Source organism: Charadrius vociferus, unplaced genomic scaffold (assembly GCF_000708025.1).
Source record: "Charadrius vociferus isolate BGI_N301 unplaced genomic scaffold, ASM70802v2 scaffold303, whole genome shotgun sequence".
In the NCBI taxonomy this organism is placed as follows: domain Eukaryota; kingdom Metazoa; phylum Chordata; class Aves; order Charadriiformes; family Charadriidae; genus Charadrius; species Charadrius vociferus.
Genome location: NW_009647756.1, coordinates 2265018 through 2281301, shown reverse-complemented (window position 1 = coordinate 2281301; position 16284 = coordinate 2265018). Strand labels below are relative to the sequence as shown.

The window sequence follows — 16284 nt, the reverse complement described above, 5'->3', positions numbered from 1 at the left end:
GGGTTACCACAGCCTTGTAAAGAAAGCTGAACTGAGCGCAGCACAAAGGGCACTGTAAAGTACCCTTTGTTTTAGATAAATGGTACTGTTAGTTGAGTGGATCACCTGTTTGCCTAAATGGACTTCCCTGAGTTAATCCAAAAGGTGTGAATGTCCTCTTGAACTGGCCTGAACAGCAGGGGGGAAGCCTCTACAAGCCTCAAGCCCACATAAAGTATAAACACTGGACAACTAATACAACAAACTTGGAAAAGAGGAATAGATTTGAGCTGGCTTCAAGCCACATATTCCTTTCCAGTGACTGGGGATGCTCAGTGTCATAATGCTGAAGCATATAGAGATTGGCCTTGGAAATCAGGCTTCTATTGCGATTCCACTATATATAAGAATTGCTATATCATGCTTGTGTTGTAGTTTCAGCATAGTGCTGTATTGCTCCTCTAAACCACAATCCCATATAATGTCAAATATCTTTAAATAAGTAAATCTGGTATTAAAACAGTGAAATCTTCTCGTGTGAAACATCTGAAGGACCCTGGTCAGGGATTATTGGAGTCTGACAATCAGAAAGAGTCTCAGGAGGAAAAATGTTTTCCGTGGGCTGTTAAAATTACACTACTTACAGTCTAGTGCACAGAGACTTCAAACTTGCCCCTTTTTTATTTTTATACAATGAAAAAACCAATAATCATAACAAAGAATATAAATAGAGTAGATTAGAATCTGCTCCCTCAACCAAGAAGTAACAGCCATGGGAAAGCAGAGATGATGCTGTTAAGTGCCTATTCCCCAACATCCTCTTCCTGTGAGCTCACAAGCCCAAAGACATTCTCAGAACTGTCATCTCACTGTGCATGGAAATAAGCAACCAATTTTAAGGAAAATGGCGGGGGGGGGGGCGGGGAGGGGGGTGTGTGCGATGGAACATTAGAAAGAAAAGAGAGGGGAAGCCTTTTAACCAGGAAATTAAAACCAGGATCTAACAAAAGCCTTAAGCATGTTTCTAATTTTGGCAAGGGAGGAGACTTAGCATTTTAAACACTGTCTTTTTGTCTGGAATAGAGCTTTGAGATTTCCAAACAGGCAACAAGAAGGGAAAAAGTTTCGACACACAGAAAAAAGAATGAAATTGAAGACAAAATAGCAAAAGAAAAATCTATCAGGATGTCGAATAGAAGGGAATGTGCTGAGAACTGGCTGTTTTAAGACTGACGCAACTTTTAAAAGCTAGCACGGAAGAGGAGGAACCGTTTTAAGTTGATAGATGCTTTAGAGTTCTTAACAAGAGAAAACAGGAAATACCTAAGGAATTGTTATTTTGGTTTTGGCAGATATTAGGGACAGACCTTTAAAGTGCCACAAGAGCAAAAGGATATCCTCTTTGAAAGGAACACGAGTCCTTTTCTAAGAGCTAAGCTCAATTGCAGGAGCCCGTAAAAACAAACTGATGCATGTGAACGTTAACATTCATGGCTCAATTCCCCATCCAGCTCAGCTGCGATCTAATTCCAAGAGACAGGTATTTCAGCACAAAAGCACATGCCAACAAATTAAAAGCGGTATCCAGATGGAAGATGCAGGCAGCAATGTTCTAAAAAATCAGCACACTATGGTAAAATATCAGGAAACTTAATTTCTTAAAAAGGTTTAGCCAGGAAAACAGATTTATAATCTCTAAAACCAAAATAAAACTCATCAAAACCATCAAAACAAACACAATCTGACTTTGAGAAGAGTTAATGAGCTTGAGCTAAGATGCAGTATTAAAAACCAGATTTCTTTGAGAGCTGCTAGTGAAAAAGTATATGGAAAAGCTTTTATTATTCTTAGCTCTCCAAACTTCCTACATGATATCAAGAAAATCTTCCTTTCTTTGGTCTCACCTTCCCTGTCATAAAGAATGGCCAAAGATTACTCGGTATATTATCCTGTGACTTAATTCATTTGTGAGATGCTTAAGTATTAGGGACATTGAATGGAACGGAAATAGATATGCATATTGAACAAACAAAAATGTCCAAAGCATTCCAAGTATAAAAAGAACAGAACTGCTTTTTTAATGTGATTGGATGCCAATATGCCGCTATAAATTTGGTCATTCAGAGCAGTTCTTAGCTTCTTCAAACAATTCAGATAAATTGATTCTGATCTATCCTAAATGATTAACTTTCATTTATCTTTAAGAAAAAGATTCAAAACCATCCTTCAAAACCTCGGCAGATGTTAGAAATGAACTTTGGTCTCTCACCCAGATGCTCTTTTACTTTTTAAATATAAGGTTCCAACTTGGGAGACCACTGCTGTTCAGGACAAAAATTAAGCATGCTCTTAAAATTTGAGTAAGGGTTATTAAAGTATGTGCCAAGAAACCTTTCTCAATCAAGGTCATCAATGACATTTCAGGGGAAAAAAAAAACCCAAACGTATATATATATATTTACACACACACACACACAATCCTATGAGAATCAGCTCTGATGAAAAATGGGCTTGCCAACAATTCTGGCATGGCAGGTGGGACCACAACTCAAATTTTCCCAGACTGTTAGGCTGTGTCTTCATCTACAGAAATCAACAATGCAAGGCATATTCAAGTCAACATCTTTCACGTGTATCAAAGCTCAAATAGCCCAAGCAAAACAGACAAAGTAAGACGAGTAGCTGTCATACAGATTTAGCTCCAACTATACAAACTTATCAAAGAAGGTTATCAGACAATAGAAGGTTTCTCCTGTCTAATCTGTCACAGCGTAAAACATTAAACAATTCTGACTCTGCATTGAGAAAAGGACAGCAACGGATAGGCTCTAGGTCCAAGCCATTGGCACTCAGTCTGCCTACCAAGAGCAGAGGAATCTGTGCCATGTCATCAGCCAGCAAAGCCCTTCCTTCAGGAGCGGGTAAGCGACAAGATGCAGACGGTGTCTGATCTAGTGCTGCAGGCACAGGACATGTAGATGCAGGACTGTATTTACGAGAAGCTCAGTGCAGCTGAGGCTGCTCAAAACCCACGGAGGAAATTTTTGAAATGCTGGCATAAAAGAGACGGTGACAGCAAGGCAACGCTAGCTGCAGGGAAGACACACTGCAGTAAGCCTGCTGGGAACAGGGAAGAGTGATGGACAACCATTTTATTAATCACGGTACTCTCTCCAAGGTGCTCAGCAGCAAGGAAGTGAGATGCAGACAGCTGTTCTTCAAGTCGTTGCTTGTGCAGGTTAAGCTTGTTCTTACCAAGAAAATAGCAGGTTAAGAAACACTAAAAAAGTAACAAAATGAGGATTAAAACAAAGAGCAAATCTGTGGCATTTCTAACAGCTGCAGCTCCCTCACAGGAAGCATGCACTGCGGAGTTTTCACTGTGGTACCTAACACAGATCTGTCTGGTCATGTGTTTGGTGGAAGGACTGACATCCTAACTCACCTGGCACCACCTCTTCCCCCGACGGATCTTTCTCTGCCACATGCCCCTTAGACAGTGTACATAAACTGTCGATAGAGCCATAGCTAGAATCTGTCAGCTGTGTTAGATAACTGAGTTATTCTGATTTCTTAACTAGCGTTTGTAAGTTCTGACAGCCACATTTAATTTTATGAAATGCACTTGTGCTGGCTAAAGCCTTTCACGATGCCTCCTTAGGGCTCTATTACAGGTTTCAGATTGAGACCGGACTGCTTGGGATTCATTGTGTTCCTGGAAAAAGCGCTAGATTACAATGGCAATTTTGCACAGCAGTTGCCGCTAGTCTCTGCCTGTACTGCTCTTCCCCTGCAGAAGGTTAGAAACATGAAAATAAATAGAACTAAGTTTGTGTTTGTTATTAGGAGATGTGCAGCAATCAGGCGGAAAGGTTTTCATGTTCACTGCTAGGTACAGGATCTGATGCATGAGAAATGGTAATGAGATAACAAATTAGCCATTGATTCAGACCCGCCAGTGGTGACTGAAAACCATTATGTGGTGACTGCTCTTTTCTGGGGGTCTGTTTGAAGTATGTTGGTGGTCCTCATGTATTTCCTAGGAGAAAAACATCTGCTGAACAAAAACCACTATCAAAATCAATATAATTAGCATCTTTTTGAAACTCTCAGCTTAAAGGAAGGGTGGATCTTTTTCCTGATCCTGAATTGATCTTTCTTGTGTGACAAATAGAAGCTTTCAGCTTCCAAGTTGTTTTTGTTGGATAAAGAAACAGTTTTATTTCCCTGGTCTGACACTCTGGCTCCATCTATTAATTTTCATACATTCGGTTACATTAATGTTGATTAATGGTCAATAGTTTCAATTAAGCCTAAAAGACTTCAGTACTTAAGTATCCATGCCATTTAATGGGACTGATGTACCTCTCACCCAGACTACTTTAAAAAACACTACGATGTTAAATTAGGAACAGATACTGAAGGAGTAGTATGGAGCCCACTTACAAAATAAGCCTCCTGTATGTCACTACTCTGATAACCAGAAAAACCTTCTGGAATCAAAGATCACACAAAATGGTCAGAACAGAAGAATCCTGAGTCAGACGTCTCATTATGTGCACTTTCAGGGGTGCTGAACATTTTTTTACTTTTCCAAAGCCAGCAAACAAGCAAAGTCTTGGAAAAAAAGCTTAAAAATTAAACTTAGACCAGCTCTAATATCTGCGATATTTTCCATCTTGAACTATTACTGTCCCATCTACATCTTTTACCTTCTTAGCACGGAAATTAAATCCCACTTTGGGTGAAATGCCTAGTACACAATGCTAAAACCAGCAACCTGGGTCATGAAATGCACAAAAGGGCTGCATTTGGTTGAAACTGCAGACAGGCAAAACATATACTTACATAAATGAAAAACTGCCTATCAACACCTCAATCACAAAAAAATTGCAGTGCGGATTTTTAATGACTATCCTTTCTTAGATTACACGCGGTATGCTGAAACACAGATAAGTCATATGGAAAAGGAAAAACTGCTCAACCTAAATTTGTGTCCACCATACACCACGCCTGTTGCAATCACAGTCTCTTAAGGCAAAGGCAAGTTTCTTGGTGCTGCTTCTCAAACACAGGAAGACCCTCTGCTTTTACAGAATCCAGCTCACTTTTCCCTGGTTTCTATTAGAGCCACCCTTGGGGCTAGTCTGAAAAAAGATAAATTAGAGATGAAAATAACCAATGACATCAACTCCTGCATGAGTGAAAGACAGACTCTCATAATATATTTACTCCTACGCTACCGGGCTTCTTTTGGAAATTCGAAATGCTGAGGCTTTCATTACACTGTAATGTAAAACTCAGCTGATGGAAAATTTCCTGAAGGAGAGTGCTTTGGAGGGCAGGTGGTCACTCGTGGTGCTGTTATAGTGGGTGAGCTTGAAGGGGAAGAAATCCAGACAAGAATACAGTTAGTAGGCTGCTGGGTCATATTTTCTTAATTTGAATACATACTTCAAAACTTTATAGTGGCAGTTCTGAACTACAAAACTTGACACTCCATCACAAAGTTATGGTATTTACTGAAGGGGGTGGAGAGTGAAGGCGGGGAAGGGGAAGGAGAGGGAAAGGGGGAGGCAAGGGGAGGGGAAAGGGAGAGGAAAGAAAAGGAAAAGGGAAAAGCCAGAAGGAAAAAAGGCTCAGAATCACTGAATTCACAGTGTAATCGGTAATCTAATTGAGAAAGACGCTAGAAGTATTCAGTAATGTGATACTGAAACTGAAGAGCCACCCATGACAAACGGAACATTTTATTGTTAGGGGTTGTTTGTGGTTAAAATTTGCGTTTTTTGAAATGGAAAAATCTTTTTGAAGTAAGTCTTGAAAAACTTGGCCGTTGAAAAGTATTTTCTTATACCATACCTATGCAATGAAAGAGTTAAATTACTCCTTTCCCCCTCCTCTCTCATTTTTCAGTTTCTTTTTCTTTGCTGAACAGCAGCAATTCTGGAAATACTATATACTCAAGGATTATACACAGGGTGGTGGGGGAAATGATACCTATAAAATGCTGTTTTAATGAGCTTTAACAAAAAGGATAAATGTAGAAATCAGACATCCAGCACCTTTCCCCTCCCTCTTGATGTCTCTTACATTGTAGAAGGTAAATTGCAGACACATCATAGACACTAAGGCAGTCCTAGTAAAATGTAGGCTGTTTTGCCCCTCTTTCAAGTTCCTGTGATTGAACTTGGGAAAGACCTTTCTATGATCTTGTGATCAAATGCTGCCATTCAAACAAGAAAGACTAACAGAAATGGCCAAGAAATGGGGCTTTTACAGCTGCTAAGGACTGCTGGCCAGCATAATGACATTGTTGTTGTGACTAAAAAAAAAAAAAATCAAATAAAACGTTACCCTCCTGCTTTCCCAGTGCTTTCAGGCTGAATTGCTTTTCTCTGTTGTGCAGTACCATTTGAGGAAGAGAAGGGGGAGAGGCAGACTTCAATAACGCAAGAGGCTCCTGGTATTCAGAACATATGGAAACCGCTGTTGTGATACCGCTCATCTTATTTTGTCTGGATGACTCACAAAGGGAAATATCTTCACATGCTACTTCAGACACTTCATGCCACTTCATGGTCTCAGGGGGGGAGCCCCGCAGAAGAGTCCTCAGTGCTCCTCTGGTGGGAGGGAAAGGTTTACTTTTGAAGGGAGGGAGGGAAGAAAAGTAGCAGAAAGGCAAGACCAGGAAGGGAGAACAGGCCTGGTATACTCCTTTCTTGTTATATGTGCCTTCCCTCTCTCTTTACACTCTCTCTCTTGCTACGCAGTCCTTCCTAAAGGCACCAGCACCTAATTTCTCCCGCACTGCTTAAGGACACACCAAGCACTTGCAGGCTGACTTCTGTTCACAAAAGCACTCAAAAATGCATTTGGAGAAAACCCTCCGTACCAGCCTTGATGGAGGAAACCCACCTGAGAGCCTCGGTGAGGCTGTCTGCCACCCAAGCATGCTCGAAGGCAGCAGCGGCCGTGTTCCTGTTGAGCCCTGCAGGTAGCACAGACCAGGCACACATCACCTAGATTTACAGCAGCGTTCCAAAACAAGTGAAAAATTGATGCTCCAATTTTATTGGGGCATCTGAAAAGTCCAGTTCCAGAGGCTTCCACTTCTGGCTGAAATACGGATGCACAAAGGAGTGTGTCAAAAAATATCTATTTGTACATTGTTAAGCCTCAGTAAAACTTTTGTGTTCAGGTTAGCTGGAATTTACGGGGCAAAGGTTCAGACTGAAACTTCTGACTTAAACTTCTCTATACTTCGAATTTAAAAATGTTTAATGTGAAGCAAGTGGAAAAGTGGGAGGGAGGGAGGAAGGAGGCGGAAAGGAAGACTTTTTCTATGAAAGGGATTAAAAAACCCCAAATGATCATGTAGACCATGTGCTGGATATTATTGAGCATAGCACACTATAAGCTCAAGTGGTTAGTCTGTGCTCAGCGAGATTGATACCCTTGCTCAAGTTAGCCTTTTAAATGAGTTTTAAACTAGCTGGCTCAGGTGTGACAACACTATACTGCAGCAGTATGGCCTGCAAAGCAGATGTACTCTATCATTTAAAGCGTCCTGAAGGGACTAATAAAGTAATGCAGGAGAGGAAGAAACAGGAGGAATTGTGCCACTGCTGGCCACAGTTGATGCAAAAGCAGAATTCCTCCCTGAAATCTGAATCATGTACAAATGACTTTACAATGTTCCACGTTGTTCCATACTCTGATCTGCATGTTTTTATTTGTTTGTTTTGCTTTGTTTTAAATCGCCAGCCCTTTAGACCTAAACAATCTGAAATTCAAGCTGTGAATCTTTCTGGCTCATAAATTTTGCCTGCCATAACACCTGCGCAACTCATCTGTCTCCTCTTGGATTTTACAAGTGCATCCAAGGAACAGCACTATCCCTGGACCAGAAACTTGTTGACACTTCTCCTGCTGATGTATGAGGCACGACAGAATTCAGTGCACACAGTCTCAGCTGTGCTGGTTATGCAGCAGTAACACATAGAAGAGATGTTTTTGTTCATAAGCAAATATATCTGCCATTTCTTATAAAGGGAGTGGATTTGCTAAAATAGAAGATTTACATAGTCAGTCTTCAAAGCAAAAATGCACTTTAAGTTAAAAGAAAAAATGTATATATTAAAATTAGTTTAGATAAACTGTGACACAGTTCATTACCAATAGATATTACAAATGAAAAAGGAATGCAATTCTCCATTTATGCTGTAGACTTTTGGAAATCTTAGGAAAGATATGACAGGTGATACTGCGACAGAAAGAAACAAGAAATGATCTTTTCTCATTTATATGCCATATTGTTCTCTAACATCAATCTTATAAACCAAGTGAAAGATCTTAATCCAAACTGCAGTAATGATGTTTTATACATCACGACCTGAATTACTGCAATACCACAAACAAACTGATCTTACGCGGTTTTTATCACTTCTAGTCACAAAGTAATAAAAAAAAAGTGAAAGAATTTGTCATTAATTATACAGCCAGATTACAAAAGTCAGTATTTCATAATACGGTTACTTAAAATACAAAAAGATATGATTCTTTTCTTAAGAACTTACAGACCAGTGCAAGCTCAAATAAAACAAGACATAAATATGTAGCACATTAGATCTTTGAGACCGTCCCCATCATCAACAACTCTATATATTTCTGGAAAAGCAGGCCTTAGTCAATGTCAGCACTCTGTCTTCTCTCACAGAAATTCCCTGATGAGCCCAAACTACGTGATTCAGCACTGATACACACCTGCTAATATATGAAATACAAATTACCTCAACTCATGTTCCTCCACGATATTGGCACATACCAGCTATTGGGGTTTACTGGGTAAACGTCTCATTCTTTATCCTGCTAGTTAAAGGGAGCCTTTGTTTTACTAAATGGAAATGAGATCAAGTCTTGAGTAGACAGGGGAACTTTTTTTTTCCAGAAGGTATCCGTTATCTTTCAAGAATATACAATCCTCAAAATCGAAGAAATCTAGGAAATTTGGAATGATCCTTATAGCAAGACATCGAAATATGTGCTATGAAACCAGAAGCATCTACACAAATGTCAGCACAGCAAGGACAACTGAAAATTACATAAACATAATTACAGAGAAATAGTAAAAAAGGCTACAGATGGAGAAACTTGTCTTGTTCAGTGATACAAAATGACACGCTTCACATTTGAAATTCTCAAGAATGCCGCGAAGCAACAGAAATACCGTCGGACTTTTAAAGGCTGTATTTGAAAGGAAGGATACATACCAAGAAACACTTGACTTCAGTTCAAGCCACGACCTATTGGAGATCTGTGGCTGAAGAGTTGGTACAGGCTGGATTAACTACAAGTGGTATTTGGCTGAGTACCAGAAGGAGGGCAAGGCCAGGAGCCTCCACTGGTGGCGTGTGACAGCCACGGCTCTGAAGGGGAGAGCAGAACATGCTGCGCTTACGAGGCTGCCCACACCACAGAAGGCTGCATGAGCCACAAAGCAAAGCCACAGAGACCCAACCAGGGAACTGCTTTCTAAGCAAAAGTTGTTGTATTTTCTACTAATTCAGTACCCATTCTATAGCCTCTAAGTTAGAAAGTCCATCTTTATGACCATCCCCTGCAAAGTCTATGTGATCTGAGGACTGCTGTCTGTACGTTGCTGAGAACGTGGGAAGCACTTGGGGTCCGAAGCAGGAGTTACAGTGGCCTCATGGTCATCACCAGGACTCAGGAACAACAACAACAGAAGGAATTAAAGGTTTTAACTGGCTGTCAAAGATGAAGACTGGGAACCAACAGAAGTTAAAAGGATGTTTAGAGACTTCGAGATTTAAAAGTAATTTCTGCTAGCAATGAGCTGAGTACGTGCACTCATGGAGTACCAAAAGCAAAAGATAATAGCAATTCCATAAAATGTGACAGCCACGAATTTGAAACAGGATAAAGAAATAGAAAATTTGTTAAACAGTGATTTTTTATGAAGGTCTTTACATGGATCACATTTTCTGATATAGTAGGGAAGGATTTATATACTACAGTTGGCAGATAACAATGGAAATATTTACAGAACTGAATTCTTAGAAGGTAGACAATATAAAAGGTTAAGATAACATTAACACCACATACATTAAAGGAATTGAGGATGCAAGTGAGGGAATTTGGGGTTTTTTGAATAAAGATCATTTCTGAGGATAACAATACGTAAAAGATAAACCCCTTTTTGAACTAGCTTCACCAAGTATTACCAGTACCAAACCTAGCAGAATGCCCCTTATTCTGGTCAAGTTCTCTGTAGCACTCAACAAATCTTTTAAGCCAACTACAAAGCAGTATCTAGTTTCTACCTTTGGCTGCTGTTTTGTCTTATTTAAAATGTCAAGTATGTACACATATATACAGAGAGGGAGACAGACATGAATATTTATAGTAATATATTACCTTGATAAAGCAAGGTAAATTCCCCAATAAAATAGTTTTGGAGGAGTTGTTTCAGTAGTTTATGCATATAAATGAAAAGACAATTAGATAAAAAGATAAAGCACCAAAATAAGAGAAAGGGGCTAAAAAGTTATCAAACAAAATATTTTAAGTTCATTTATTCAAGAAAACAATTTACAGCAACACTAATGACAAATCAGATACCATTTGTTCATCCACTAAGAGAAAAAAAAAACCAGTGTAAAATGTTGCCACTATCCATTGCGCAGTTAACCCTCAACTGGAGTACTGTTTTCTCATGACCATTTTAGCCACAATCCCCTAGAAAACATGTTGCTCTAAATACATTATTCCATGTTCTAAGTCCACTCTCTGAAGCAAAAGTTAAATCTTTGAATTTACTCTCTGTGGTTGGAGAATCTAAGAAATAACCTAAGAAAAATATACTAAGGAGAGAGGGAAAAAATATTAATTCATTCTGGTGAAATGAGTCCATAAAAAATGCAGTATTTGGGACATTTTCAAGAGAAAAATGAATGGGCGATAATGATTAAAGCAAGATACGAGGTATTTGGAAATACATCTGTATTGTTGCAGATAATTTCTTTATATTTAAGAGTTTCTGCTCTGGAAAAAATCAGTCCCAAAATGCCACTGTTGCTTGTTACTTGTGGGGTTCTTATTCTACACAAGAATAGTACTTCCCTCTTCTTTCTTTTTGTCAGATATTTGTAACGTGGCATTAAAATTAGCAATAAAAGCCATGCAGACCTACTATGAAAGAGGAAGATTCTTGACCATGCATTGTCGCATTCACGTCTCGCTTTCTTGAAATTTTCCCCGAGATTGGAATTGGCCCAATGTCCTCTGACAACCAAAAGTACTTGCAAAAAGCAAACAAAATTTAGAAAGTACTGTAATGACTAGAAAGTGCTATGAGGGAGCATAATGGACATATCAGCAGAGGATAATTACTGCAATTGAGGCATGCTCCTGTGAAATTCCAGAGAGAAAAGTAAGAACTCGTTAAGTCTTCGCATTTATTCAAAAAGAGAAAAAGAAGTTTTTTAAAGACATCCAAAGATACTGGGAGCTGAATAAAACCTCTATGCAAAGGCTGTACCCCAAGCTTGCCCGCCCAAAGATAAAACAATTTATTACTGACAGAAAAGCTAGGGATTTTCACTTGAATTCAGTGATTGCAACATGTGATAGATAGCCAGATTTCATATAAAGTCCGCTATTCACCAACAAAAAGAGATACAGCACTGAAAGGCTGTGGGCGAGTTACCTTCATCATTAACAGTGCCCTTCGCATCTTGATGAAGAGGTATAGCGCTACAGCCTGCTGCATTCATTTGCTGACTTCTCCTTCAGAGTGGCAATGCAGGGCCTATACAATTAGTTTCATGTGGGGCTGCACTCTATAGGAAGAAAATATACCCAGTAGGCCCTGGTCTATTTATCTCAGAAAAGCAGTGCTATTAATAGGAAAACAAAAACTGACACCAAAAAAACCCCACTAAAAAAATAATCACTCAAAGCTACTCAGAATATTTACGCAGTTCACATGGAATCTGCCAAGCACTGAGAGTTTTCAGGTTTCTAGAGACAACTGTACTTTCTCAGTCTGGAAGAAATGCAAAGATATTAACTAATTATTTATGGGACACCCAATTATCTTGCACTGTATATGTAAGGCCAAACATCATGAAATGCTCATTAGTTGAGCAAGCAGGTCAGTGGAACAATTCCCTTGTGAATGAAACAAAGTCAAGGAGTTAGACAGAGAAGCACCCTTAGCAAGAATAATTGACTAATATAGATGTAATACTGCTCAATTTACCTAGGCATTATGCATCTGACCAGCAAAATGTTTCACACGCTAGAAAATACCCTCTACGTTGTCAATGAGTTGAAGCAGGCTGGTCTGGAGTGGCAACTGCTCAGTTCCACAGTTTTTAAGAGACAACAGACAGTAGTTGAAGTTAGAAAGTCGAACAAGGAATGATATATTTTTCCCTTGGGAAGGTACAGAATGCAGACCCTCCAGAGTGCCCTGTGTGCCCTCCTTTCCTTGCAGACACAACACTGTTTTACCTTTCCCTACCGTATTGTCAGCATGAGCCAGCTTAGATGTGAGACTCTTGACTGTGTTCACGTACACAACAGTGACTCTCCTGTAATTTCTATCTTATTTCCAACCAACAAAATAACACATCCAATTAAACTTAAATCTCATTTACCGAGGAAACACTAGTTGGGAAAGAATTCTGTATTTAAAATGAATGTTTAACTCTTTGCGAGGATACAACTAAGTCATTGTCCATGGTTTATTCATTGTGAAAGCCAGAGCCATGGTGCCCAGTTTTTCTGATGGGCTGTTCAGCATCATGGAAAGCTGCCTACTCCAGTCCTTCTTTCGACGTGACTTGGTAACCAAGCACAACCACCCCTACAACACGTGAACATTTTATCCTACAGACATGGTATACACACGTATATCCTACTGTGTCACCAGGATCACATCTCAGAGAACACAACTGGGGAAAACAGCATGGATGGAAGCTAGCTGCCAAAAGAGTCTGTCTGGTCCATAATCCCAGTGCCTGAGGAACCAGGGCAGTACAAAATGGCCTGCAGCCAGGCTGATTTCTTTCTCGATGGGCCTCACGCAACCTGTTAATAGCTGGCAAGTGTGAACCAGAACATCAAAGCCTGGGTGAGAGGAGACGTGGACAAAAATGTAAAACCCTCCCAGTTCACTGCTACGCCTGAAAGAAATCCAGCTGAAAATCCTAAATCAATTTCATTTAACCCTAAAAGGATTGATTAATTCTCTCTCACAGTAAGATCATGTCTTGAGCAGTAGAGGTTAATAACGGATTGTGTTGTGTACTTCCGCTAATGTTCTCCAGTTCCTCATTTTTAAACTGAAATCCATAAAGAGGTCACAGCAATAACTAGAGATTATTTTCTTTCTATGCCAATTACGGAGATGCTGGGAGGATAATTTTCAGACTCTGATTGTGATTTTCCAAGTACACTAGGAGACTTGATTTTCCTTCCTTCTCCATGCAGGAAGATAAGCAACTGCCAGGAGGGGGATAAAGCAAGATGCTTCTATCTTTGCTGATAGGCTTAAATACAGGTTCACAGCACAGATGTATCAACTGAGTAGAAGTTCTAACAGGAAACTACATCAAGAAGAAGATACTAGAACTGAGAAGTTTTTGCACTGGATCAAAGGTACATGAATATGAGTGGTCAGTATCACCTGAATTGACCTGACTGCTCCAGTGATCATGTTCGTCCTCTGGCTTCCTAAGAAGAGGAAGAATGAATACGAACAAAGTTTTAAATATAGATTTGAAGAGTGCCCTACTCTAATAATGAGGCACATATATTCTCTTTTATGTGGATCAAATACAATACAATAATGTCTAATTATCTGTGTTTGGAGCTACAAAATCTGTCCTCCAAAAATGGAGGACAAAATGGGATCTTACATTCTAGTGCATAGTTGAGCGAGTTCAGTTACTGGTTCAGTGGCTTTGCCCCAAGCTGCATTATGCTTTATCTGCATCTGAACGGTACTCAGGTAAATGAAAACTCTTAAAATAGTCACTTCCCAGCTCATCCTTGAAACTAAATGCCACCTGATCACAACAGTCACGAGATGAACATAGCAGACAATTTTCCCATATGGACTCCTTCTTCAGCAAACTAAGAGCTGATTCATGTCCTTTAATTGAGAAAGCAGCGAAGGTTATAAACACCAAAATCCAATTTCAGTGTATCTCTTGGAGCAAAAGTAAGTAATCATGCTACCTTATCAAGATTCCTATTTTGATGTCCCACATTGTTCATGTTGTATATCCAGGATATTCCTGATACATTTTTTTATTTAAAGAAAATAATTTTCAACGGCTAGCTTTCATTCTTTACCATGTAGACTTTTTGTCTGAAGCAGGCATGGCAAGAATATTCTGCTTTATTTCTGGCTCAAATAATGTGTCCTCTCTGAGACAACCACGAAAGTGATCATGGACCATACAGGGTTATAATGATGAAGCTGCACTTACTGATTCCTTGCTATTCACACTCTTTCCATTGGGTGTTGCTATGATATTAAACAGGTTACTACTGGGACTCAATGTATGCATACAGAAAGGCATGCCAAAGGTTTAAGGTCTCTGCCTATGTTGCTTTACTCATTGTTCTACACAGCCCAAGTCTGTTGTACCTCACAAAGTTGGTGGTGTACTTCATTAGTTGGTGTTGAGAAAAATTGTCAGTGACTACTTTTGAAAAAGAAATCCATAAGATGGAGTCTTGCAGCTTGTACTGAAAGTTTGATACTCTTTCATGAAGGTGATCTGACTAAAATTTATATGTACATTGCAGCGTTCAATTACTGTACACAGTAGCTGTGCAGATGGCTGTCTTTTAATTAGAGTATTTAGTGCATCTTCTGCATAAAGAACCAGGCAACAAATAAGGAGAAATTCAATGACAGTAACCAAAAAAGGAAATAGTTTAATGGAAGTAAAAAAGAAAAAAAAAAAAGGAATAACTTAAGACGCAATTCTTGCAAGGATTTCCTGCTCATTGAACGTAGTTCTTCAGACAACGTAAGGGAGAAATCTTTGCAGATTTGTGGCCTTAGGGAGGTCTTGTCAAGTACTAAGAATCAGGCAACTGATCACTAGATTTTGCACAGCTGATGGCCACACAGATGACAGATGAAGATTTCAAAAGTAAAATAGGGGCTGGAACTCAGCTTTCAGTGTGGTACAAACATACCGATTGATGTATTTCTATGGGTATTGTCAGAAAATGGCAGGATTTCATTAAGTTATGGCAAATACAAATGGTATAAAATCACTTCATATTTGAAATATCCTCAGTTAGTATTAACACCTGTTGCTTTTAATACTAGTAACTGTAACTAGTAACACTAAATAGTAACTGTGAAGAATACAATTTTACTACAACCTGAAATGCTGGCTATTTTATAACCTACCACGCAGTTCCTGATCTACTGATATTGCTAGTTTGTTAAAAAAGCACGGGCGCTTAGTTATGTGGCCTTTGCTCTAATTGGAAAAAATCACACACAATATATGCATTTAAAAGGAAAAAAAAGCAGTAATACAAAAAGATTTTTACCTGTACTTAAATTTAACGCTGTCAGGCATAAATGCTTGATTAACACAAACTTGGGCAAGGAAGCAGTTGCCATGGGTCATAAAGGATAGGTTTCAACCACAGTAGTTGTATGCCCTCTAAACAGGGCCAGTAATATAAGCCACTCTCAACATAAATTCCAGCATTTCTGTATTCTAAACTCCTCAGTGAATTTTAACTTTCATAACGATGGCTAGACTTACCTGGTAGACCGGGTGGGGTTTTCAGATATTTGCCATTAAAATGTTGAATTACTACTTCACATTTTTCTGTAGACTCCATTCTGGAAAAGAGAGTGGGACGGGGGTAGAGGCAATACGTGTTACTAGACTGTTCTGGAAGTGCTCAGTCAGCAGAAACAAAAAGCAAAAGGAGAAAAAAAGGACAAGCACAGATGCTGAGAGAAATCTTCAAAGCTGTTCTTGCTGATTTCTGCAGAGAAACCGGTTGAGCTCATTACGGTACGGTGTGGCTTGCGAGGAGGACCTGCCACCCTCAAAGCCTGCAGCTGCGCTCCCGGCTGTGTGTGAGCCGCAGCAGTGTCAATGAACAGTCCCCTTTTGGCTCCGGGGGGATCACCCTGAACAAGGACATTCTTTATGCTCTCACGTGCTGCTTTGAAAGGCAAAAGACGTGTTTCCAGATTCCTTGTGCACCAAAAATAACTTCAAATGG

At 39.5% G+C, this 16284-nt stretch overlaps 1 protein-coding gene across 5 annotated transcripts in view; it reads right to left on the bottom strand.

Annotated features, from left to right (window-relative positions):
* The window catches only part of RBMS3 (RNA binding motif, single stranded interacting protein 3), a 343935-nt gene that overhangs the window by 119935 nt on the left and 207716 nt on the right, over window positions 1-16284 (bottom strand). For all 5 annotated transcript variants that reach the window (XM_009882163.1, XM_009882167.1, XM_009882166.1 and 2 more), the window contains exon 5: window positions 15813-15892. In XM_009882163.1, coding sequence (XP_009880465.1) covers window positions 15813-15892 — 80 coding nt within the window. The remainder of the gene's footprint in view (window positions 1-15812; window positions 15893-16284) is intronic.